Source organism: Phodopus roborovskii, unplaced genomic scaffold (assembly GCF_943737965.1).
Source record: "Phodopus roborovskii unplaced genomic scaffold, PHOROB, whole genome shotgun sequence".
NCBI classification, from domain to species: Eukaryota; Metazoa; Chordata; class Mammalia; order Rodentia; family Cricetidae; genus Phodopus; species Phodopus roborovskii.
The window spans coordinates 24437802-24464881 of record NW_026126410.1 but is presented as its reverse complement, the minus strand read 5'-3'; the positions used below and the strand labels follow the sequence as shown (position 1 = coordinate 24464881).

The 27080-nt window shown below is 40.2% G+C and overlaps 1 protein-coding gene across 3 annotated transcripts in view; it reads right to left on the bottom strand.

The window, feature by feature from the left end:
• Nucleotides 1-8776: 8776 nt before the first annotated feature.
• The window catches only part of Drosha (drosha ribonuclease III), a 103315-nt gene continuing 85011 nt past the window's right edge, over nt 8777-27080 (bottom strand). For 2 of the 3 annotated variants that reach the window (XM_051182574.1, XM_051182575.1), the window contains exons 29-35: nt 26014-26119; nt 19006-19147; nt 16629-16711; nt 16436-16539; nt 13303-13395; nt 12478-12524; nt 8778-9005 (exon numbers count right to left, since the gene is read on the bottom strand). In XM_051182574.1, the coding sequence (XP_051038531.1) occupies nt 8875-9005; nt 12478-12524; nt 13303-13395; nt 16436-16539; nt 16629-16711; nt 19006-19147; nt 26014-26119 (706 nt within the window). In that variant the 3' untranslated portion in view covers nt 8778-8874. Of the gene's footprint in view, nt 9006-12477; nt 12525-13302; nt 13396-16435; nt 16540-16628; nt 16712-19005; nt 19148-26013; nt 26120-27080 lie in introns of all 3 variants that reach the window. The other variant, XM_051182576.1, reaches the window with a different exon arrangement.

Sequence of the window (27080 nt, the reverse complement as noted above, 5' to 3'; positions counted from 1 at the left end):
CACTTACCTATGGATCCTCATTTTACATTATATTTATAGTTCATTACCCTGTGTGGGTTTTTAAATTTGCCTGAGGTTTGAAGAATGTCTCAAATCTTTTATGGGATGAGATGTGGTATGTATAAATGTGTACATTTGGAGATGTTGTCCTGGGCAATTTTATGATACAACAATATAATCTTATAAAGTTATCTTGTCTTCCTTAAAATGCTCAGTGAGCCTGAGCGACAGACATGATAAACTCCATTGCTAAGATAAGGCAACTCAGCTTCGTAAACAGCCTTCCCCCATGGTCAGAATTTGATGTGCATCCCCATCCTTCTCTGACTTGCCTCTCCAGAGTCATTAGCCATGCAGGTTTGCTACTGGCCTGACAAATAACACCAGTGACAAGAGCATATCCACACCATTCACGTGCTACGTGGTAGGCATTTTATGTGCATTATCTTATTTAGTGCTCCCCATAAGCCAATGATGTGGTGACTACATTACCCTTTATACGCCATCAGCTATGCAGAGGCAAGTGCCCCACAGTCACATATCAGTAAGAGAGGACTGGAGATTTGAACCCAGATTAGTGCAACTCCAAAGTTGTTGCTCTTAGCCAAGAACCCAGCAAGGGCATCGGTTCTGTCACCAAGTGACACTTCCTGAGGGCAGTGTTCAAAAACCTTTGGGTTTGTGTGATGCCACTATGTGGCCTCCATTGAAACAGACAGTTAACAGCAGGCTGTCCCCACTTCCCTGACCTCTTCCCAGAAGGAAAGCTACACCATGGGGCAGCAGGATCGCCTTCGTCACTAACCTGCTGCGGTCCATTAAAGCCTTAGGCCTTTATGGTCCCCTTCGGATCTGTGCCAAAGGGTCACAATCCCAGGCTTTGCGTCCCAATTCATGTTTCCCTTTATGTTCATCCTGAGCTCTGTGATTTTCTTCACATCCTCTTTGCTGCCTGTTTTAAGATTTTGATATGGGTGAGACTAGCAAAACTCACATAGCAGTACTGGCCGTTTAGAAGCATCCAAAGACTGTTTGGGGAAGTATAATTACTACCTTGAAGTCTATTCTTTTTATCTTTGAGATTTAGTCAACTTTTAGACCCTTTTACCTTGAGATATGCTTTTAGGTTACAGCAAACAAGGCTGACTATTCCTGAAAATATTCAAACAAGATTTCCATTTTTTTTTTTCATCTTTGTATGTGCACCCAATTCTTTTCATGTTAATGGGACCAACCGCAGGATTGCCGCTTTCTGGGTTGGCCATCTACATTGTTGGTCAAGACTCAGTCTCTTTGCCACTCTCCCTCACAGTCACTGACCTCAGGCAGCAACACCACGACTTCTCGAAGCCTTGGTTTTGTTTAGGTTCTTTTTATTCATAAAAATGAAGAAACACATTTTTTCTATCTCTCAGGTTGTTCTGAAGATTAAACGAGGCAATGTGTGTTAAAGTGCTTTGAAAACCGAATACTGTCATGAAAACACAGGATCACCATCGTGGTCCCTGGTGCCAACTTTAGATAACAGGCATAGGTTTAAGGAGCGTGCCATGTAAATTACAAAGGCGTATGGGCTTGCAGCCTAATTATCTGGAAGAAAAGCAGACAATGCTGTAATTCTGTCATGTTGTCTGCCCATCAGGGATCATGGACTGATCCTGCATCTGGGGCTTTGATGACTGGCATTTTTATTCACTGGCATAGCACATCTGCTGAGACGGGAAGGAACCACAGCACACTTTGAATGCAGCTTGCTTCCTGGTGGTATGTACAATCTCAAAGCAGAGGTCAGGAAGTTATGGTCCATGGATCAAATCTAGCCTTGCCACCTGCTTGTATCCCAAGCCAAGAATGTTTTCTACCTTGTAAAAGAGTTGAAAAGGAATCAAAATAGTACTTTTCATATGTGAAAGTTATATGGCATCCTAATGCCAATGTCTATAAATTTTTAACTCTATCACTAAAAGTTGTACATATTTGTCAGTTCTCTTATTAGTATACATATCAACATCATGTTAACGTTTGCCTGTTGGGTCACAAAAGCTACATGTCCTATCTGTGCTTTAAAGCCAGCTGAGTCCCGTCTTCAGGCATTCATGCAGCACTTGCTTGCAAGGCATTCGAAGTCCTCAATGTGAGGCTGTCATCTGCCAAAGGGACTTAATTGGTGTTGAGACCTAAACAGAGAGATGATGATCTAAGCAAAGAAGGCTTCAGCTTGGGGACTTGATAGGGCAGAGGGACCCATTTGGGGGTTCCACCAGGATGGGAATGACCTAAAGGGAGAAAGTGATAGGGATGGGAAATGTAAAATGTTGGGGGTGGAAGGATATAATCTCTCTTGGCAAGGTGACCTGTGCAGTCCCAGTTCTCTTCATGATCCTTCTGGTCATGGGTCTAACACTTGTCTTTAATCTTGCTGTTTGTATGACTGAACAATCACTATTGTTCTGATACAATCCCAGGAGAAGCAGGAGGGTCACAGTGCTGTGGGGGCAACATTCTATGATCTTAACCTCCAATTAGACATTCCTCAAGCCCATGCCTGTCCTTCTCCTTTGCCATGCCCCAGTGCTCCCAGCTCTAAGAATCAGCAGGCTCTGGCAGCCTCCAGCTCTCACACCTTTCCTGCAGGTTTTTGGTTTCTCTCCCCTTTGCATGACTTTGATTTGCCTGGGCCACACTCACCCCCACACTTGCTACTTAACTCTGCCTCGCAATTTGCCTCCTAGGAGAGAGGGGTTATAAATAATATATGAGGTTTCCCGGACCCTGCAAACACTGGGGAGTGAACTGGTGCTCTGAAAGCCTTTGTTAGTGGTTAGGGAGTATTGGCAAGTACTTCTGTCTGTTGATGGGTTTCTTACCTACTTTGTTAGTGGTTAGGGAGTATTGGCAAGTACCTCTGGCTGTTGATGGATTTCTTACCTATAAGAATGAAAGCAAGGCTGAGAAAAATAGAGATTCCTATGAGAAATCAAAGTCAAAGAATAATTTTCTTGGCAACTGCCAGAACCCAGTACAAGGAGTTGACCAAGAAGTAAACGACTGTATGAGCCCAAAACCAAAACCAAACCCAGAAGTGCTTTGGTTGTGGGTGTTTGCACATCAAGGTTGTCCAGTCATTGTCAGGGCTTAACCTAATCTGCAGTTTACGTTTGCTATTTGTTATATAGTATTTAGACATCGATTTAACGTCTCCATGTGGCCAAACTCGGTGACAACCCAAGAGAACTAAAGAAGACAGTGTATACATCACCAGTCTCTCTGCAGCTAATGACCAGGATGAATTCCATGCAGCAAGTTTTTGATTAGGGCTAACACATTCTCGTGGAACCTAGGAGAACCAGTCAAGAGGAAGTGGCCAAGGACAGCCACAGGTAGAGAGACCCAAGGACAGAACAGCACTGATGGTTTTCTAACAAGTGCCCTTTCTGGGAAGGTTCCATTTGAAAAAAATGAAAGCTTATTTTGCCACCAGGTTCTTTAAGCAGAGCTGATGTTTCAGCAGGTAAAATAACACTGATTAGCAAAGCACCAGAGAGGCCTCTAGGGTCGGATTGCACGTCCCCCTCGGACCTTGTCTGCAGGCAGTTAAGCATTCAGGAGAAAAATCCCTTCTCTTTATGTGGCTTCTTTAGTTGCCATCATTTGTGAGAAGATTTTTAAGAGACAAATACAATAGACTGCTACACTTGTATCCCTCTTATCTGAGACCCTTGAAGTTCCCAGCTGATCTTTTCACATGGCTGATTTTCCACACCCCCAACTCACCACCATTACATAAAAAAAAAAAAATTAAAATAAAAATAAACAAAAGAGGGAGAAGGAGGGGGGGAGTCCCTTGTGTTACTCAGCAAGACTTAGGTGATTTGTAAGTTTCTAAAAACCTTTCCAGCCCTGCTTATTTTGACAAAACTACTTAACACTTCAAGCAATGAACTACAGGGCATAAAAGTATAATCTGCAGAGAAAACCTTAATCCTCTGTAGTAACCCATTTGAATCTCCTCAAACACATTTCCATGTGGAGGCCTGGAGAATTAAGTCAATTGTTTGATCTGAGAAGAAAGGCAATTAGGGCTCTCTCTTGATCTTTCCAGCTGAATTCTAGTCAGGGGCAGCCAGTGTTCTCCACAGCTGCGAGAGACCCCTATTACTGTAATAATAGAGGTGAGCATTAGACACGCCAACATTACATCTCACTGCATTTTCATTAGGAGTTGTTTTATCGGAGAGTTTCAAATCACGATGGGCTAATAATATGCAGCATACAAATGATTAGCTAGGATTTTTTAAAAAAAAAACACCTCATTTGAAACTTTCTGCTAATATGAAATAAAAGACCTTTCATGGGCATCTACTCAAGTGATGGGACAGCTGGCCTCATTTACCATTGGATTATTGGCAGAACTGGATGAGCATGGGGGTGTTCTCTTCAAAGGGATGTCTCCGAGCCCCAGATTTGTGAGTCAGCAATAAGAATCTATCTGGGGTGGGAAAGGGAAACGCTCTGGGGTTTGATTTAGAACTCAGCTCAGAACCGCTTCAAGTACTAAACAGCAGCAGTTTGGTGACAATTTAGTTAGAAATGAAAACAAGATGTGTTAAAAAAGATTACGTAAGATTAAATAAAGGTCACTAGTCTGTAGTAAAGTATATTGGAGAGGGAGCTGAGGCTGGAGATAATGGGCGTTGGTGGGAAAAACCTGTCCCAAGCCTCCAGTTATCGTTGTCACCAAACACTAAGCCTTCCTTTACTGTTTTCTCAGGCTGTTACTGTCCTAAAGCTCCCAGTGCCAATAACTGCTTTGTCCACTTCCTGGGAGCTTCTGCCTTGGAGAGGTAGACAAGCCAAGGCAGACAACAGACATTCTGCTTCTGGCTGGATCCCACCAGGGCTCACTCCCCGGGTTCAGTCTGAGAATCTAGTTCTGCTAGATCTAAGTGCAGGAGATCCTTAGAGGGCAGGCACATTCCAGTGGATCCCTAGGGGTCATTCTCCGCACCCCAGTATCAAGGGTTCTTCAAGATGGATGCTATAAAGAAAGCTACATTACTGCTGGAGGTAGCTGAGGCTTGTGGAAGAATAGCAAAGAGGAGTACACTACGTTTATTCATTCAATATGATGGAGTCTACAAGAGGAAGAGTGTAATGCTGGAAGCCAGTGCTTCCAAGGTAGATTCATGATGGCCCTGCTCAACAGGAGCTGTGGACTAGTGAGGGAAGGTGGGTAAGCCAAGATGGTGACAATAAAGATTGTGGCCCATCCCTTCGATCCTACCACTTGGCTGAGGCAGCTGGATCACTGAAGTTCCAGGACATCCAGGGCTACATAGTGAGATCTGGAATGAGTATGTATGAATGGATGAGAATAGAACGAACCAGAGCTTAATAACAAGACACTTCATTTGAGTATTAGGAAATGGCCTAGAGTTAGTAACCAAGCTGAGGCCACAGGTAAGAAATGATTAGCAAAGAGATGGCTTACTTAGGTAGTAAAGGCCCTGGAGGGAGGAGAGAATGCTGTAGGTTGGACAGTATGTAGGCGGGGCTGTGTAAGAGGCTGATGCCTCCCGCTCACATGCAATTTCCACACCACTGTAAGAAACATATGCTTTATTCTAGAGTCCAAAAGGGAGCCCATGAGATATCAATTTACCACAAACTTTACATCTTAAAACATCTGTAGCTTTCCTATCTGACTTAAAATTAATTATCCCAACCACCCATTGTCAAAAAGAATTAAATAAAGGCACGACTGAAATAATAATTGGGGAGGGTGGTGTTTCTAAAATAGACATTTGTCAAACATTTCTAACTTCAATCTAAAACCAAGGTTTCAGACCCATCCTAGAGGATGCAGGGAAGAAGCAACTACTGCTGCAGGAAACCAGTGTGTTATGAACCAAATATGTAATGCTGTGTATTGACCTGGTTTCTTCAACTAGTCAGAAATAAGGGGGATTACAGGAGTCCCCTCGGTCAAAAGTCACATAAGAGTCTATAAAATTCAAATGCACATTAAACCTTATCAGAATCGTTCCTTGAACCAGCCAACTGCACATGTACACACAGACTAGTTATTACAAGTTTTAAAAAATGTGATGTCACACATTGTCCACAGGGTAGTGCCCTTACAGTGGGACAGGTCATCCCTCTTGACCAACCTTCTGGAAGAACAGATCATTCTCACCTGGTCCTGTGTGGCACCTGACACACACTGGTAATTTCTCTCCTAAATAGGGGGCTGCTTCAAGACAAGGACTTGACTTCTAAACTTTATGCCCAGGATGTAGTATATGCTACAAATTCTAGTAAACCTTTGGCTATAGCGTGCTCTGAAAACAAAATAGGACTGTTTCATGGCTGTCAATTTTAACATCTCAAAATGTGCACATAAGGGAAGTTCTGAGTCATAATTAAACGTCAGTGCAAGAAGCCTGTGAGCAATGGTGGAGGACAGCATTTGGCAATAGGCCAATGAACAAGTTCTTTTCACAAGGCTGGGCTGCCAAACACTTAATTACACAAGTGCAGATGCATTACTCAAGGCAACATTAGGTGCAGGAGTGGACAAGTCCCAAGTTTCAGCTGTGGTACACAGATAAATGTTTCTCACATAGTCCTGATATTTGGCATCTCCTGCTCACTACCCCACCAAGTAACCTCCCGATTCAGTGACCAACAGGACATACGTTCAGTTGAGTCTATGGTCACAGTAACCAATCTGCATGGATGTGTCCAGAAGTCTTCATGACAAGAGCTATGCTAGTATTTTATAGACTTCACTTTTACTTTGGGAAGTTGAAAAGGGTCAGAGGACAAGTCCCAATAAAGGTTCTTGTCTCACATGCTGAAATGTGGCATTGCTTTGAAACATTTAAGATTCAGGAAAAATGCGGATTTAAAAAACAGTTCAAATAAATAAGTGGAGCAGCAGCGAGATGACCCAAGTTCTATCTGCGTGCCATATGGAGAGTTGTCTTGGCCCAAATATGTCATAGGATCACACACACACATACCCACACCCACACTCACTCACACTCACTTTTAAAATTCCATTCCACATTTTGCTTTTGCTTCTAATACTGTCAAGGCCACCCAGGCATCCAGCATTCCCAATTCCTGCTCTGCTACCCAATGGACATGTAACTTAAATATAATGTTCAGGTGTAAATGCACCGATGGCATGGAAGACATGCTGGAAACTGGCTCAAAATGAGTTCTTTCTCCCCAGTGCTGGCCTGCCATCCTGTCTTCTGTTTCCCTGGTATGGCAGACACCGTGCATACCTTTTTCTTACTGGCACAGGCCTGTGGGAGGCCACCCCTCCTCCCTGGAGGGTGAAAGCAACAACGTGTGTTGTATTTTTTGCAACCTACACACCTTAAAGTATCTTAGCTAAAGATGGTATATCCATCCATATAGCCATTGACAATAACGTGTCTTCAACACCCCAGGCCAGATAATTGTAAAAAGCAATGGGAACTGAATATGCAGACCCCACTGACTAAATGTTCAAGTGATATATACATGTACACGAATGGTATATACATGCACTCGAGTGAAACACACATGCACATGAGTGAAATATACATGCACACGAACACACACAGGTCTAGCAAAGCATACAAATCCTATGGGTGATGAAATCATGAGGGTCGACTTTCTGGCTTGTGTTTTCTAATATTGTCAAAGGAACAATTCTTTCGAAGGCTAAAATACATCTTAGAATGTTCAATAATGTATTACCACATAGACAAGAAACAATGCCAGGTCCCCAAATGGTCCTTTCGTGTCCTCATCTTAATTCAATGATATCCTATCAGGGAGACTTCCTTTACCACCCCACCTGAAACTGTACCTACCAACTTCCCTGCTTTACTTGCCCCTTGTATATTGGGGTGTCCTTGTGTCTGCACAGGAGCTCCCTAAGGTCTGTTTTGTTCACTGGTGTATCCTCAGAGCCTGGAACAGTACCTGATACACAGTAGGCATTTGCTCCATGTCTGTTGAAATAATGAATAAAACACATTTATGTTACAAGTATTGCTTTTGTTAATAAGAAACCCTTGATGTTCAATGTAAAAAAAACTTTAAAAACTATTTACTCTCTAATGGGACCATTAGAGAGGCTGATGAAAGCTATGAAGATGTTCCTGACTCCTAACCCTTCCTACCCCCACTCCACATACACGAATTAAATACAACTTCAGGAGAGTGAGACAAACCCCAGGGTGAGAGCAGCTGTTTAAAGGATCTTCTGACAGTACAACTGTGTCCTCCCTACTCTGATGACTTAAAGAGTATGTGTGACTTAAAGAGTTCTTCCGCAGCACCATTAACTGGTTAGATGCTGAATGGGTTTTTCTATACCACACTCACTGCTTGGAATGGGTAAGCTTTAGTATTTGCACATGGGTACCGGAGAAACAGCCAGATGAAAGCTGAAAAATGTGATCAACAATGCAGACAGCAAAAAAAAGTAAATTTGTTACCACAGTTAGTAATGAAAAATACCAAAAATATCTGGTAAAGTGAGTTTGCCCCTTGTCAGCTGATAGTCATAAGTCACAGTCTGAAATAGAAAACATCTATCCCACAGAATATGCTTTCCTGAATCTTAATCCCTCAAAAGCAAAGGGACTAATGCAACCCACTAAACAGGAACCAGATACTCTGTAGTAAGGACCATCCAGCTAGAAACACAATACTTTTAATCAATAAAACAATAATCTCTTGTTTGACTCAAGAGTTTTATTTCAATGGGCACACTTCATTCATTATCTGAAGGAAAACCAGGCTAGGTCTCGATGGGCAGCTGTCACAGTTATTAGGCAAGTAAATGCACCAACGCTGCCGTGCCCCCCTTTACTTCTTCATGTCTTCAGCCTCATCTGGTTCTCTCTCTTGATGCTCTCTTTCCCATCTCATTTCTTTTAACTCTTGTCTGTATTTCCGTTCAATGAACCGCTTCTGATGAGCCATCTGGGGAAAGTTATCTGACACAAGGAGATATGTTTAGTACTTAATAAAGGATATCCACGGAGCAAAGAATGGCGACAAACAAACATGCACACAGACATATACTCATTGCACATACATCATTGTGTTTTAAAAAATAGAGACCCAGAATGACCTTTTTTCTCTTCTGTTAGTCATATATAAACACACTGGAAGTCTGTATTGACACCTCTATTCTAATTTCAATATCTGATCTAAATCCAAGTAAGGCACCAGAGCAAGTTAAAATACAGATGTAAGATTCTGCAGTGTTTCCAAACCAGCAGGTACTATAAGCAGTATTCTCTATAATGAGCGACTTCCTTCCAGGGAAACAGGGAAAGTGAAGGAATGTGGGGTTTTATAGTATAGAAAAGCTCAAATTAACAGCTTCCAATAAGCAATGCTACCAAACCCTTATTTACCAAGAAGGAAAGTTTCTCAAGAGAGCAAAACCATGTTAGAGGGTCAAAAGGAGGCCACATTCTAAGTCACTATATCCGGTGAGCAAGTCTATCTTTAGCGTACCATAAAAAACGGAAGCAGTATCTATAAAGATAATGCATTTGGAGAATTCTGATTTGATAAAAGGAGACCTCGTATAACAGGAAAGACAAGGAAATTTTGGATGAAGATTCAGAAATTCTACAATTCTCTTGTCATGCATGCAGCACGTGGTATTAGTGTGATAAAGTGAGAAGTCAAGACAGAATGAGAAACAGTCATTGCCTGTGCTTAGCCAATAAACACATACTCAGACAAAGGTCACAAAGCACACTTGCTTGCTACATGGCAACACCAAGGAAAAAGAACACAGCTCTGCCTGGCCAGCTAAGGGAGTGTTCTTATGAAAAGATTATTCTGTAATTCGCACATTGGAGGTGAGGGGGTGTAGTTTGCCCAGGAAAGCAAATCTGTTTACTTATTTGCTGTGGGATGGTGCATAATGAAATATGTCTGTCTATATGCAACATGCTCCTCAATTCTTTTTTATCCCCTTTCCATACCATGTCCCATCTTCACTACAGGTTGGAGAAGACAGGGACAAAGTAGAAAAGCACTCGGAAGACTAACAGTGGATCATGAATACATCGTGTATCTGAGAACCAGTGATTAAACATCAACACTTTCAGACTAAGACAGGAATACAGTCCCATTCTATCAGTAATACTGATCCCTTATACACTGAACACATTATGACTTTAAATATTGTAAGTAATTTTTAAAAAATGGTTAAACAAATCCTCCACCCTCAGTGGGAAAGGCAAGTTTCTGCTAAATAAGCCGTTTTTTCGATAGATTCTATTATGTGAACGCATTTGTAATAAAAATCTTACTGTTCTATCCAACTGCGAACAAGCGTTCTTTGTTCAAAAAGCTTTATTAAATGTATGTAGTACTACATGTAAAGGTATATTGTGTGTTTGTGTACACACACTACATAAACAGGGAAATCCACTCTCCACCCCTACTCTGGCATGTTTGTGGACATGTATTTTCTTATGTATCTCTCTAGCAGTCTTCAACAGCATTATTTCAATAGCTACCAAAACATCTCATTTGGATATTCAGGAATTGGTAAACTTATGTCAACAGGCCAAATACAGCTCTCAATTGGTTTCTGTAAGTAAAACAGACATGCAGACATTTGACACCATGTGTATCTGTGCGTTACAATGTCAGAATTTAGTAACTGAGACAGGTTATAACCCATGAAGCCTAAATGCATGCAGCTGGTCCTTTACAGAAAATGCCTGGCAGCCCTTGAGATATCATTTACTGATAAGCACTTGCTTACTGCTAATGTACAGTTTCGTTTTATCTAAATATTTTGCTGTTATAAATCAAGTTGTCATGATTGCCATGATATGTGAAATATAGTTCAGAATCTAAGTATTTCCTCAGGTTGGATTCCTAGAAATGAAATCAGGACTTCTTTAAAGACCCGAGACAATGCCAAATTACCTTCCAGCATTTTAAGTAATCCACTTTTATCAGTACTTTTGGGGATGTCTGTCTCAGAATTACTATTTTTCCAGTACCATTTTAGAGCTGAATATAAGCATCAGAAGTGGGGGTGGACTCCATTGCTATAGCTGGAAAATCTACTTCAATAAATGATGATGCACTTATCCAAACAATCAATGAAAACATTCACACACACACTCAAAGGAAAGTCAATGTGAAATTCTGAGTGTGGATTCCACCAATGATAGACCCTGGCAGCACTGGCTTCTGACCCTCAACAGTAAGCTGTTGTTTCCCAATTTCCTCTCTGGAATCTGAAAACCCTGGACTATTACACTTTGAGCATAAGCACTCTCTCTCTCTCTGTCTGTCAAGGGGTTCTTGAAGCATTGGCCTACTGTTCTGTAGACCTATGCGTTCTTCTGTACAGCACAGTAGACCTCAGGAGAAGGTCCTGTATTCAATTTACAAGACCACGCAGCTCTCTCCAGGGTCACTTAGGCAACTGGAGGCTCTTCAAAATGGACATTCCACTCTTGAACACACACACACACACACACACACACACACACAGAGAGAGAGAGAGAGAGAGAGAGAGAGAGAGTCACGCATGCACAAAGTAGCTACCAATCATGAGAAAAACATCAATGAAATATAGCACACCTATAGCAGGAAATAGTGTGCAACTATTAAGATAAGGCTCAATTTATGCCATTCTCCATGACTTACAGGGCTGCTCATGACATATGGACAAAAGTGAAACATCTTATTATGTACACACATCCATGTAAATGTATGCAGACAACATGTACTTACATTCAATTCAAATAAGACAATGGTAAAAAACTAAACAGAAAGCAAATCTCCCCATATATATGTTTATGCCTACATAAGATTTGTTTTTTTGGGCGGAGTGGCTTCCAGACAAGGTTTCTCTGTGCAGACCTGACTGATGGCCTTGAACTCAGAGATCCACAGGTCTCCTCCTCCCAGGTACTGGGATTAAAGGCATGGACCACCACACTGATTTACATAAGATTGTTTTATTTCATGTGTTTTGTTTTGCTTTAAAACAAGCTCTCATGTGGCCCAGTCTCACCTTGATCTCACAATATAGCTTCAGGTGATCTCAAACTGGTGATCTCCTGAATCTACCTCCCAAGCACTGGAACTACAGGCATGTGTTTCCCTGCCTGGCTTATATGACTATAGAAGCATGAGGAAATACGGTCAGAAACAGAGTGCCACTCACAGACGCTCCTGTGCTAAGAGTAGAGCTCTATGTAAAAAAGGAAAATGAAAACCAAACACACTTAGGAATGCATTTGAAAACTACAGCCTGCTTTATACACAGCACACATTCTACAATACCCTGTATGGAGGGTAATTATGAACAAAATAAGATCACATGTTATCTGAACTTAGCCTTTACTTCCTCGTTTTCCTTCCATAAGATATGCACTACATATGGAGTTGTAATTACAGAAAAGGAGATAGGCTTACATTTCTCAAGTGCATCCATTGCTGCTCCCATTTCTGCCTGCTGAATACTGTGGAATAAAATGGGGAGGTAGAATTTAAAGGTTTTCTTCTCCAAAAACACTAATTATAGCTACAAATTATTAACACCGATTTTCATAGCCAGTGCATAAAATTCCACAAGATTGCTTCCATCACATAGTGAATTGCACAGCTAGGGATACACATACGAGCATGCAGAGAAGTCTTTTATTTACAAAACCTCTTTAAGGTATTCGTTCCACACTTTTAATACTGCAAAAGAATATCTTCCATTTATATTAGGTCTCAAGTATCTCTTAAGTCTGAAAATACTCCATGTAAACTTTAAACATGAAAAGGATAAAATATGTATGGAGAGAAATAGGCAAGACATAGATTAGATTAAAGGGCTCAAAGAAAGGAGATAATAAGTATAATTCTTTTTCCTAAGAAAGAATAAGAATGGCCACAAAGCTACAGCGATAGGCAGTGAAATGTCTAATGGCTCTGTCACGCATACCACGGCACACCTTACATATCTGAACTCTGCTGAGGCTGAAACTGGACAGAACTGACTATGGTAGCAACTGATACTATTTTCTCCACAAGACCAAGGCCCACTGTATAACAGTATGCCCTGTCCAAGGCTAATCACCAAGTTTCACAGTTGGCTTATGGGAACATTAGTCCTCAGGATTTGTTTTGCTGCAGCTGCAGACACTCCACATTCTAATTTTTCAATGCAGACTACAGAGTTTTGAAATACCAGGTAGGAACTTCCCTGAGCATGGACACACACTCAATGAAACAAGGGTCTCCTCCTCATACCTTGGTCCTTTCCCACAGCCTATCCTTTCTCCTTTGAAGTAGACAGCCACAGTGTAGGTTCTAGCATGGGATGGCCCTACTGTCTGCAGAGTCCTGAAAGCAAAGAATATTAATTATGACAAAATGCTCAATTCTTTTGATATTATTTAACGGACAAAATAACAAAACAAACAAAAACCTTATTCTGATTGCCTAGAGAGAGGAAAATAAACAAAAAATGTGGAAAAAGGAAGCGGTTCAATTTTTGATTTGCTAACCTAACAAAATAGAAAACTCTGATATAGGAAATTTGAAAAAAAAATCTGCATTGCAGTTTTATATTTTTCTCAAGTAGGAATAAATAGTATCTGAAGGCTCATAGTCAAGTACATGTTACTTCCCCCCCCCCAAATATGTAATACTTTAAAACAACTTCTTTTTTAAAAAAAAATTAATTTTTATGCACATTGGTGTTTTGCCAGCATGTATGTCTCGTGTGAGGGTGTCAGTCCCCTGGAAATGGAGTTATAGACAGACATGGGTGATGGGAGTTGAACCCAGGTCCTTTGGAAGAGCAGTCAGTGCTCTTAACTCCTAAGCCATCTCTCCAGCCCCTTAAAATAACTTCTAAGTGTGGATGTTTGAGTAGCACATAATTAACAAACTTTTATATGAAGAATTGAGGGCTTTAGTTTGTTATTTTACAATGCTTATCACAGCTAAAAGCAATAAATGGGTAATAATGCCTTAAATCACACCTGAATGGTTTCACACACTTTATGGATTCTTTCTAATGTCTAGTATTTTACCTAAGAGATCAGAAAACATACTTAATTTCTGAAACATCTGTGATCATTTCAGAGATATGCTATAATGTAAAGTATATAACACAACCACTGAAACACAAAGCTCCAGGTACTCTGGGGTTAATGACAGGGTGCAGATTTCAAATGTAAAAAAACCTGATAACTCATGGAAAAGGGAAATTAAAAGTAGCCAAGAATGATAGTGAAATGAACACAGTAATCATGAAAACTATGGAAAGCAACCCCATCATCTTGATAACAAAGAACAAAGTCATCATGTACTTTGTGAGAAGACTTATGGGTGGAGAGCACAGCAATTTCCTTTATGTTTATTTCCTCAAGGTGTGTGCACTGTGCCATTTCAAAAGCAGTTCTTACTACAGCAATCATGCCTGCATTATAAGACATGCACCATCTTTATCACTGACCCTAAGTTACCAGTCTAATGGGAAAGTCTTTGAGATATTCATATCACATAGCGTAGATACTCATTATGCTTATTAGAAAGATTGATATGCTATTTCTAAATTTTAGGGTTTTCCCCAATAAAGAATAACTGTTTCATACTGAAAACTACTTGCACAATTTAGACCAGCTTGTCATAGGGTGACTAGTCTTCTGGACTCTGGTACTGGCAGCACAAAAGCTTGAGACTATTTTTTTTTTTTTTTTTAATATTTTTAATTCTGAAGAGTCCAAAAGGAAGGATTTTTCAGAAGAAACACACCTGTACAAATGGTATACTTAAAACCTTGAGTTTCCAAAGGCATGGAGCAAACAGTAGATTATTTTTAATTTCTAAAAAGTATGTATGTATACATGTATGCATATATGTATGTGCATGTGTGTGTTGGAACACAGTTCAAGAATAAACTCATGCAAGAATTCTGACTGTGAAAAAACTCCAAGAAAAGATAAGAGCCTTGTGACCTAAGTTTCTTCAAAACACAGAGATGTTCTTGGAGTGTATTTTCATGCTCCTCCCAGGTATAGTGCACAGGCATGACTTTACTTCAGCTGTTATTCATATGTCTCTATGGAAAAAAGCATGTGATTCTTAACTCTCAGTAAAAACAGCCTGATGCTCTGAATATAGTTGCCTATTACAGGAAATGTTAGCCTGGCTTCTAGGCCCTCGTCTCCCACGTGTAGGCGGATGACTAAAGCGGTAAGCTGGTGCCCATGGAGGCCAGAGGAGCAGCTCATCCCTGGAGCTGGGTTACACAGATGGCTGTGGGTACTGGGAACTAAATCAGGGCCTCTACAAGAGCACAAGTGTTCTTAACTGCTGAGGATTTCTCTAGCCCAGCGAAACTAGACTTTTAAGTATTCCTAAAATCGCATATCAACGTACCCTGGGAGAGAGCCATGTACTCTAATGGTCCTTATTCTGCAATTCCCATTTAAAGCCCTTCTCAATCTACATGTGAACATCATAAGACAATCACTTTACTGAGTCAGGTCTGTTTTTATCAATACTAGTGTTATGGGATACAGTGACTCATGCACCTTGCTTCAGAATGTCTTCTGGCTATATTCAAAAGTAGAAGGCAACTTTTGACTCAGATTCCAGGAAAACCAAGTAGTTGAGTAACAAAGTAGCAGCAGCAAACATCTGTTCCATTTCTACCCAGCTTGGGAGATTCTCTTTCAGATAACAAACAAAGGCCAACCAGGGGCTCAAGGGAGATTGTTTTTAAAATAATAGACAGAGGCAACAGTTTCCCTTTGTACTCAGGGAGAGTACAAAGTAGCACTCAAATATTGCTACAAATAATACATAATTCATCACCCCTACAAGAAGTCAGACAAGCTGAACAAAAAGCTGCACAAAAGAACTATTTCATGTGGGGCTTGAGAGCTAAACTCAGGGGTTAAGAGCCCTTGTTGCTCTTGCCGAGAGTCCAGGTTCAATTCCCAACACCCACACGCAGCTTACAACCACCTGTAACTCCAGTTCCAGAAGATCTGATGTCCCTTTCTGACCTCCACAGGCACCAGGCACTCATATGGTGCATAAGGATATATGCAGGCAAAGCATACATACACAGAAATATATATATATATCTTCAGAATCAACAAGTTCTGCATCTCAATTGCTATACCTCCAACTTCTAGTTTTTTAGTACACCTTGTTATCAGGCAGGAGGTCAGAGAAATTTATATATGAGAGAAAGCAGAGATAATAAGATGCACACACTTATAGCTACGACAGGGCACTTCAGGGCTTAGCTGGTGTCACGCGAAATATCTTGTCTCCAATACCCTATGCATTCTCCATCTGAGCACATGAACGATCAGCTAGGAACACTGCAGCCAATGGCGGCTGGCATGCAGCAAGCACTTACTTGTACAAGGGAATGTCGGGCTCTTTCCCCTCTGTCCTAAGTGTCAGGCAGCACTGCTGCAGCTGGGATTTGGGGTCATTCCAGTCCTGGTTCAAAATGAACTCCTGTGGGAACCAGTCAAAGCATTGAGTAGAGCGCTTCATTCAGAATCCCCAGAAAGAAAGCGTACAGTGATGACACCGTCAGCACTTACCTTCAGCCGGGGAAAGAAGCAGACATTCATGAAAGTATGAACATATTCCAAGTCCTTGTCAATGTACAACGCTGCAATAAATGCTGAAAAACAAGGTGGAGTAAGCAACTCATCATTATTTACCAGAATCAGCGAGAGATGAACTTTCTTAAATTTTATTAATCTTAGTGTGTGTGTGTGTGTGTGTGTGTGTGTGTGTGTGTGTGTGAGAGAGAGAGAGAGAGAGAGAGAGAGAGAGAGAGAGAGAGAGAGAGAGAACCTGGGTGAAAGGAACAGGACTCAGGTCCTCCACAAGAGACGTATGTGTGTGCTCTTAACTGCTGAGCCATCTCTCAGACCTAAGGGCTGAGCTTTTAAACAGTATTTTCACAAGGTTTCCACTTCTAGACACTTAAAAAAAAAAAAAAAAAAAAAAAAAAAACAGCATAATTATCTCTTTTCTCTTCAAATAAAACTGTACCCTTTATCACTAATACCAGGAGCACCAACACAAATATGTAGTTAAGATACAAAATCAAAGAACACAGAGGCTGAATTGCTCTTAGCTAGGGACTAAGTGAATCACTAGTGTAAACTAGTGATTCTTAACTTTCCTAATGCTGAGAAACTTTAATACAGTTCTTCATGTTGTAGTGACCACAAACCATAAAATCATTGTCCTTACTACTTCATAATTGTAATTTTACTACTGATATAAATTGTAATATAAACATCTGTGTTTTCTGATGGTCTTAGGCGACCGTGTGAAAGGGTCATTCAATCCCCCAAAAGGGTCATGACCCACAGGTTGAGAACCACTGGTCTAAAGGCCATACCAAATGCTACATTGCAGACTAGGAATGGTGTCTGGGAACATAACCAGGTTAACACCAAAGAAATCAAATGCAAGCTGTAGATCAGTCGGAATAAGCACGTCTTTGGACCTCTCATGCCCAACACCATGTACCAGTTCCATGTTAAAAGTTCATAAACAAGAGAAGAAATGAAAATTTAAAGATTTTCCATGCCCAACACCAATCTTGAGAGCACTCATGTACCAGTTCCATGTACATGTTAAAGGTCATAAACAGGAAAAGAAATGAGAAATTTAAAGATTTTATCCATCCAAACTAAGAAAAACTCAGCTGACAACACAATCTATGTAACTGAACACAATCTATGTAATCTATGTAACTGAATTAATAAGTGACAATTCCAAAGATGAGTTCATTTAAAGGAATTTTAACTAAGTAGACAAATGGTGCATTTAAGAGACTCTAAGTACCTTTCACTGAGCTAAAATAAAAACGCCAGTGACATTGCTCACACAATCGAATTTTACTTCCCTTCAGGTGTCTTGATTAGATCACCTTTATACTTTGTAAGTCAGCTGGTTTGCACAGTAGACTTTAACATTTGCATATAATTCCAACTCTGAAAAATACTATAATATAAAAAGCTCAGCCAAGTGTAGGTGGCACACACCTTTGATCCCAGCACTCAGAGACAGAGGCAGAGGCAGGCCAATCTCTGTGAGTTTGAGACCAGCCTGGTCTCCAAGAGCTAGTTTCAGGACAGGCTCCAAAGCCAGAGAAACCCTATCTCGAAAAACAAAAACAAAACAAAACAAACTCTTAAGACCCAGAAAATATTCTAGTCCTTTTGAAGTAATATTAGAAATAATATAATTATGTGTATAATTCCTTATTTAGCTGGAATGTAATATTTATAATTGTTCCAGACCATATCAGAGAATGCAAAAGATGGTGTCTGTTCAAAGAGTTTTGTACTCACTCAAAATAACAGTTGGTAACTTTAGTATTTAGAGAATAATTATTCCTTCTTTCATCCTTCCTTCTATGAAGGATGCTGGGTAGCAAAAACAAACCAACCAACCAACCAACCAACCAAAACCACTACTACGATTTACAGTAGTGAATCTTTACAATGTCTTACTGCTTCACACAAAGGGATTTGATGTCAGGATGGTGCAAGGCCAGCCACCCCAAATATAGATTGAACAAAAAAAAAAAAAAAAAAAAAGTATTATTCACGGTTTAGGGGAAAGCAAAATTAAATAAAAAGTAAAGACAAAAGAGGTTTTTTAGACAGATGTGATAACCCATGCTGGTAGAGATAGAGGGAGGAGTGCTGAGGAAGTTAAGGCCATCTTTGACTACATAGGAATTTCAAGGCTAACCTAGGTTGTACAAAACTTTGTTGAAAAGAACTAGAAAAAGAGAGAAAGTAAGGATTTTTTTGTTGTTGTTTTTTTTTTTTTTTTTTTTTTTAAAGCCAGAACATTATCATCATCATCATGAGAAGAATTAACTCTAGTCTGTTTAACTTAAACCTTGAAAGTGCAAGTTGAAAAGCTTTACACTTAGGTAGGACTCACATTCCAGCAGGTCTGCCAGTGTCTTGGTTCTCAGGGCCGCAGGTCTCTTGGCCTTGTCATTGGTGATGGCATACTCTTGCATGCCCAGCTCCTCTGCCACCTTGGCTTGAGTTCTGTTATTCACTAAAGAACTTCGTAACAACTGGTAAAACAAAATTGGGGAACAGTTAGATATCACTTCAGTCCTGCTCTCCTCCTTGCTCCTGGGTTGAACCCAACCACTCAGACAGCGTGTCATGAAGGGGTATCAGATAAGTGAAGATCTAGGTCTTCTAGTGTCTCCTCAATGACTCACCCTGCTCTACCACCTAAACTTAGGCTAAAAGTTACATCTTTACCTATTTAATAGCAGGGAGCAGGATTTTGGGAGAGGGATACATAGCAGTGTGCCTAAAATAAGATTAGTTACTAACAAGTTCAAAGTTATCAAACCAGGAAACATTGAAACTTTTAAAAATCATGTTACTTAAATATAATTTACATCCAATAAAATATATCCCTTTTGTGTACAGTTAATTTTTAAAATGTTACTTATTTTTTTTTTTACCACCCCAAACAAATTTGCAATACCCTGACATAATCAGAGGTACTCAATGATTACAGGGGCACACCCACCAAGCAAGCAAACCTGTTCTTAAAGTTGTTTTAAATCTAAAAGAAACATCATAGTTCATGAAACATCCTAATTTTCATACTGCATGACTTAGGGAAGAGATGTTTCTATATTACTGAATTCCCTATTGACTTATATCATTATTAAAGATCTATATTATGTACCCTGTATCTCAGTCTTTTTATACTTGGACCCTTCATCTTTAACCAAATTTAAATATAATTAAAATTTATTTTGACTTATATACTGTGTATCTTCATATGTGCATACATGTGCACTACAAGTGCATAGATATCTATGGAGACAGAGGACGCTGGGAATGGGCAATTGTATGCCTCCCCACATGGGTATTAGCAATGGAACTCAGATCCACTCAGAAGAGCTCTTTAAACCACTGAGCCATCACTCCAGACCCAAATTTCAAAATTATTTATATATTTCAGCCTCAGGAATTCAAAACAGAAATGCCTACTAGGAATTTGAGACCAGTAACATGCCTCCAAGGATCATTAACTAGTAATGTTAGACACTGTCTGGAAATTATACAACCGACCCATTCCAAGTGTCCAGAAGATAAGCTCAAGTTCAGTGCTTAACATGAACTAGGACAGAGATGGGAAAGGAGACTGGAGGAAGCAGACAGATGGCAAGATGGGAACTCACCAAACTTTAAAAAACTAACATAAATATCCCCAGTCCCTACGACTCAGGTAACATGTGCCTAAATCCACAGCTTTCCTTACCAGAAGCACTAACAAACTGTTGATTCCTGAACAGACAGGGTCAGGAGGAAGCAGCGATGAGTCACGCTAGCATCACACCCGCCGCTGGACCATCGTGCACTGTGTTTATTAGATGCAAGTTTTATGCTCTGTGGCTCCACAGTGTCAACAAAGCTTATGAAAATCAAGATTTATTCTCAATGCTTGATATTGAATCCTTGACAATAGATAAATAAGGAACAATATGTTCTTAATTTGTCTGACAATGATTCATGAAGCAGAAACATAACTTGATCTTCATAAGCCATGCTTACTATTGAATTTTAGACTATAACTCTTTGCCTGTCTCTGCTCCGTTTTCTTTTGTATTTCCCCTACATTTTTCTTTAGTACACTAGTTCTTAAAAATTAATTTGTACATGTTATTCTGTACAATTAATGTATACTAACAAAAAGATAAAAATTTAAACCCACAAAGGAGCTTAAAATTTAAAAGGCCAAATGTGACATGACTAGATGACACCAACAGTACAGACCCCACCAGCCCAACATGCCATCTCCTGTGGTTTAGATTTCACGCTGAAGTAGACACCACACAGACAGGAAGGTTATTCTGGGAACAGGATTATTTTGAACATGTTAAATCCATGCTTTGAGTAAGGAGGCAAACTCCACAGGCTGTGTAAATGACTGTGTCCCAGGACCAATAGACCCAATGCGAACATGAGCACACACAAGTGATGACACATTGCTGGCTATGGTGGTTCGAATAGGTATGGCCCCATAGACTCATGTGTTTGAATGCTTGGCCCATAGGGAGTGGCATATTAGGAGGTGTGGTCTTGTTGGAGGAAGTGTATCCCCATAGAAGTGGGCTATGAGGTCTGATATGCTCAAGCTAGGCCCAGTGTTGTAGACAGTCTCTCCTTCCGCTATATGTGGATCCAGACGTAGAACTCTCAACTCCTTCTCCAGTAAGCACCATGCCTGCCTGCACACTAACATGCTTCTCACCATGATAATGGACTAAACCTCTGAACTGTGAGCCAGCCCTAAGTAAATGTTTTCTTTAATAAGAGTTGCTATGGTTATGGTGTCTCTTAACAGCAATAAAGCCCTAACTAGCTATCCAGCCCTGCCTGCTACCTTCCAGTGTCACAGATCCTCCTTCAGTGCTATGTAGTAACACTATGTGTCAGAGAAGGAAAGCAGTGTGGATGGGCACAGGGAATGCTTTCAGCCTGACTTTAAGACAAGCCCTGGCAGGTCTTACAGCAGTGAGGTCAAGTTTGTGCTGACCTCGTAGTCCACTTACACTCGGAACATGGAGTAAAATGAGGTTAAGATTTTACTCTCTACCTATGCATGAAAGCCCAAGCAGAGGCTCATTTAAAGTGACAATTTTCATCTTTGTCCTCAGCTGAATTCAACTTTGGAGTAAGTCTGCTATTTGTCAAATCATGGGTACAGTGAGGATTGACAACGAGCAAACTCTGGGAGGTCCTGAGGTTAGCATGGCAGCAGTGGAGGCTGGTTACTCACCAGGACTGCGCTAAAAGCTGAAGATCCACTAGGACCAACAGCATCCTCCTCAGGGGCTTCTGAATGGACCCACGCCTACGAAAGCCACATCAATCATGCTTCCAGAGATGCAAGCACAGACTCAGGAGCACACAGCTGGCTGCTCTGTGGACCTGGGAAACCCTCCTGAGAGCACTCTACTCAGCTTCAACACTAAGATCTAAGATGCTTTTCAGGAACTGGTGCCCATACCTCTCCCAAACACCACAGAATCAAAATTTGGAACTCTAAGCTTGGCATGCTTCCTTTTGAGAAAAAAAAAAAAAAAGTTCATGTGGACTTTGATGAACACAGGAAAAAAAAAAAAAAAAAAAAAAAAAAGATGAGGTAGTTAATGATGGGACAATGACTAGATAGGGGTTTTCTAGGAAAGTGAACCACAATGGCAAAAGTGAGGGAGAGCTGACACAGGCAAGGCCACGAGAGCTGGAAGAAGGTCTAAATGTCCCTGCAGAGGATGAGGAATCCCTAAAGGGGCTAGTGCAGGGGAAGATGCTGACACCATAAATTACTATTTTCCAGAGGACATAATCTGCTTTTTAGTTTTAGTAGAAATCTAGGTGTTATCTACAGCAGCATCAGTATTAGGTAAGGTTTGCTTGCTCTTCAGTAATAGGTTCTAGAATCTCCCTAGATTTTATTCTAATACAGAATTTTCTGGTTACACAATTCCTTACTGCCTTTAAATACTTACCCATCCCTACCAACTATTTTTTTTTTTAAATAGCCCTCATCAAAGTTTAATTTTAAACCAGAAGCACTAAAGAAAAGTACAGTTAAGGCCTTTGTAAACTTAACAAAGGACTGCTGATCCCTCAATGCCAGCCAAGGGTCACGAAATATTCTAAATCTCAGGTTCTGGTATTGAGAATTCAGGATGTTCCCACAATCTCAGCACAGAAGCCTCCCACACTTACTTTAAACTTCAATTTCCATAAGAGCAAGATTCATTGGTTTAAAACATGAAGATTGATATTCTTTCTTTAACCTCCCTAGTCAATCTTGGTTCTAGGAGGAAACTATAGTGTGGGACATATGCTACCCAAGAGGGCCACCTAGTGTAAGGCAAGTAGACTGGGATCTATTATTTTGAGAGCTTTAATAGAAGACAGTAGAGTGAAAGCAAAGCATACAATTAAAATTGACAGTGATATGCCACACAGGCCTTTTATACCCAGAGTGGTAGCTAGATGGTCTCCATTTCCCATGGTAATTAAAGAAAAGGTACACAAATGATAGCCATCAGAATGCAGGTCAGACACAAGGAGCCAAATTATGTCAGTGTCAGAGAAGTCCTCTGTCAGGAGGCTGGGGAATCCATCTTTTCAGAGCTCTGTAGGCTAGGGTACCTGCCTGCCTAGATGATTTATACTCTGCTATCAGGAGACAGCAGGGCAGGATGAGATCACCCCTTCTCAAGCTTTTTGTTTATAATCTCTGCTCTCTCCCATTATCCTGCATCACTCCTTTAAAATCAAGCAAGAAACTTCCACAAGTTCATCTTGCTAGTGCATTTAGTACTGGACACAATGACCAACCAGCACACAGCTGGCATGGAATGAGCAGCCCCTCAGTGAGGAGGGGCTCAGTGAGGAGGAGAGAAAGGCTTTGGATATAAATCAGGAACCAGAATACAGATGTTTTCAAAATCACAAGACAGACGTGATGAGGTCACCTACGTAGCAGAAGTCAAAGGAAGAGGAGAGGTCTGACAACCAAGAACGGGGACAATTTAGATTTTGATGCTAGCAAATTGAGGATAAATGGTTGGTTGGTGTAGTCACAGGAGAGTTGTTGTGAAAGGACTGTTCTGGCTAAAACACATAAAATGGATTGCATCAGGGTATAAGTTGATAGAAGAAAAATGGCTTCAAGTCATCCTGAGACACAGGCCTCCTGAAAGATTCAGCTTTCAATGTCCATCTCTTAGGCAGAGTACAAATGTGCCCTCAAAAATACCAAGGCAAGCTCTTCAAAGAGCAGCACATAGAATGGAGGAAGTCTGGGGAGCCCATACATCTTGCAGAAGGATGCTCTACTACCCTGTGCTTTGTATGGCCAGAACCTTAAGCTTCCTGTCCTTTATAATTTTATAAATGTTATTGCTTCTAATTGGCTCTTCCTGATAATCACATTCTTCCTATAACATTTTGATAGTTACAAGGAACTCACTTTAGAATTCCAGGTGATTAAGACTGGTAGGGCAGCTATGGTGGATGGAGATTCGGTGGTAACACAAGGACATGTGCCAGAAATATGGAGTAACACTCTTAGGACTTGAGAGGAAGAAAGGTAAAGGGAGGAAACAAAGATGACTTCTAGGTTTCTGACACAAAGAACTGGATAGCTAATAATGTTGTCATTAACCCATTACTCACGGAATAAACTGAGAGACAATATATTAGAAGGAGACATGGACTACTGGTGACCTCTTAGATGCTGACGTATTTATTAGCTGTAAAGAATAAGCTGAATATGCAAAGACATGGGAGCTAAGGAAAGAGGTACAGAAATACTCAGAATAGTGTGATGGAAGACGATGGAGATGTCGTTTCAAGGACAGCACTCATGTCAGTGTTTAAGTGTGCTCATGACAGATCACCTTTGTCTTGCCAACACATCTGCTGGTGCTATTCATTTCTCCCAAAGCTTTCTGCAACAGTACTTTATAAAACCACTGAATCATAGCGTCATCATTTGCTAACACCAGTCTAGTAGAAACTCTTTAGCTTGAAGACAGCAAGGCTTCAAGCTATGTGGTATGGTTTGGCTATTTCCCACACAAACAAGATACTTTTGACATCTATAACGTCTTTTCTCTAACAGAGGCGAAAGAGTTTTCATAAGCAAGATGTGAGACGCTAGCTCTCAGAAAGGCTCATATGTTCTAAAGAACTCAATTATCAACTAAAGAAAGAAACTCTTGTCTTTCTAAAAGCAGTTAATTTTCCATGGTGATCAACCTTCACTTCAAACTATGGTAAGAGGCACCAGTGATGCCTACGCACTTACCACAGTACAAGGGAGCATGTGGTGAATGACAGACACATGGCACCCAGGGTGGGAGGGAATGCTGAGCTGAGAAACGCCACTTAAAATTCACATCTAACTTCACGTTCTCTCAACATCCAATACTAACGTCTCACATAGACTACTGACGGGACTCACAGCTGCTGCGGAACTAAGATTTAGCTCTATCCAAAGAGAACCACACATAGCAATTTAAAAAGTATGAAACCATTGCTATTAGCTTCAACACAATAGGGATTATACTGGAGAACAGACACTGAACTGCTCTTTTCCTCCTAACAGAAGCTCTCAAGGGGCTTCTCAGAGCTTCCTTTTAGGCCTCTGAGGTCAGTGACTGCCAGACAGGCCTTTTCACCATTTAGGTTTACTGACAAATTTCACAGCAACAACTGCGTGCAGCAAACAAGTTAATAAAGTTGGATTAAATGAAACAGGTGAAAGCAATGGTGACCATTTTATTTTGAATATGCATCTAACCTCTAACCTTGTCTCAGTATTTCCCTTCTAATGCTGCCTCAGAGCCATGTGTCCCTGCTACCTCTACACACACCCCTGTTTCTCTGGACTCAGTGTGAAGGAAGCCACTGCTGAGAAACTGACTCCTACAAATCCACAGTGGCTAAATCCTACTCATCTTAGAAAATCCAATATCACCATACCCTCAAAGCCTGACTTGGGCTAACAAGAAGAATCTTTTCCTGACCATATAAGTCCAGCTACTGGCTGTGCCTCTATGTTATCTGACATACTCTACCTGGCATCGAGTTATACTCACTCACTTTTTATAATGTACATGTGTGTGCATATATATACACATATGTGTATATATGTATATATACACACATATACACATACATATACACACATAACATATGGCAGAGTATTTGTAATAACTTTAGTCCCCTGTCTGTCTTTTGATCTCCTCAGGATAAAAGCAAAATGACTATCACAGACACCAAGATGTAATTCATAGATTAAGCAAGTGTGTATTTGGGCCTCCCATTTCTTGAACTCTATTATCCTGCAAAGTTACCAGGGGGGAATAACCGAAGGCAAACTCACCGTTAAGTGTCCCTCATGATGGTCAGGGAAATGAATGAACAAGTACTCGGTAGCCACCAGCTGCATTATGGAGTCACCTAGAAATTCCATCCTCTGATTGTGGCCTCTGAAAAATGAAACATCACTGTCAGTAAACCAACAAGCACTTGTGAACTTAAAAACAGTAATTTTTAAGGATATAACTTAAAATTGGGTCTTTTTTTTTTTTTTTTTAAAGCATACAACTAAATATAATACTCTGACAACTGAGGAGAAATCTGGGAAAATGAATTTTTTTTATATATAATTTGTATTTTAATTGCATATGTGTGGTAGTGTTTATGTAATTGTGTATAGGAATATGCATCGAAAACCAGAAGAGGGAGTTAGACACCTGGAATTATAGTTAGCAATAGTTGTGAATCCTGACATGGGTGCTAGGAACCAAACTCAGATCCTCTCAAAGAGCTGTACACTTTGTACTACACCAATCTATCCAGCCCAAAAGTGAATACTTAAGGATTAAATAAATGACTACTAAATTAAAATTAGTAAATGGCACCTAGGCAAAAGGGAGTGGTATCTACTGAAAAATATAGTAAAATACAGAAAATACTCTTATAAGAAAGAAAATCGTCCCTATTTTTTTCTAAAGATATTAAATATGTATATTATTTATTCAAATCTGGAATTTAACTTTCAAAATAAGAGTCTTTAACAGTTTAAAGAGAGTTGGAAATTTTCCACTCAAGAAAGGGGAAGACATTATGTAATATAACCATGCATACACATTCACACATACAATTTTATTACTTTTCTTATTTTCCTTTGTTACTGAGGACTAAACCTAGGTTTAATCACAAGCAAAGTGTTTCTTATTTTTAATTTCAATGGACTCAACAAATCAATTATCTAAAGTAGGAGTTGGAAAGCCATATCCAGTCTCAGCCTACCTGAAAGTTTTACTTGAAAGCAGCCACATTTATTTATTTTTCTATGGTTGTTTCTATGGTATTATGGCAAGTAGTGACAAAGAAACCACATGGTCTACAAAGCTGGTAATACATGTTTCTGTACTGTCAAAGGTT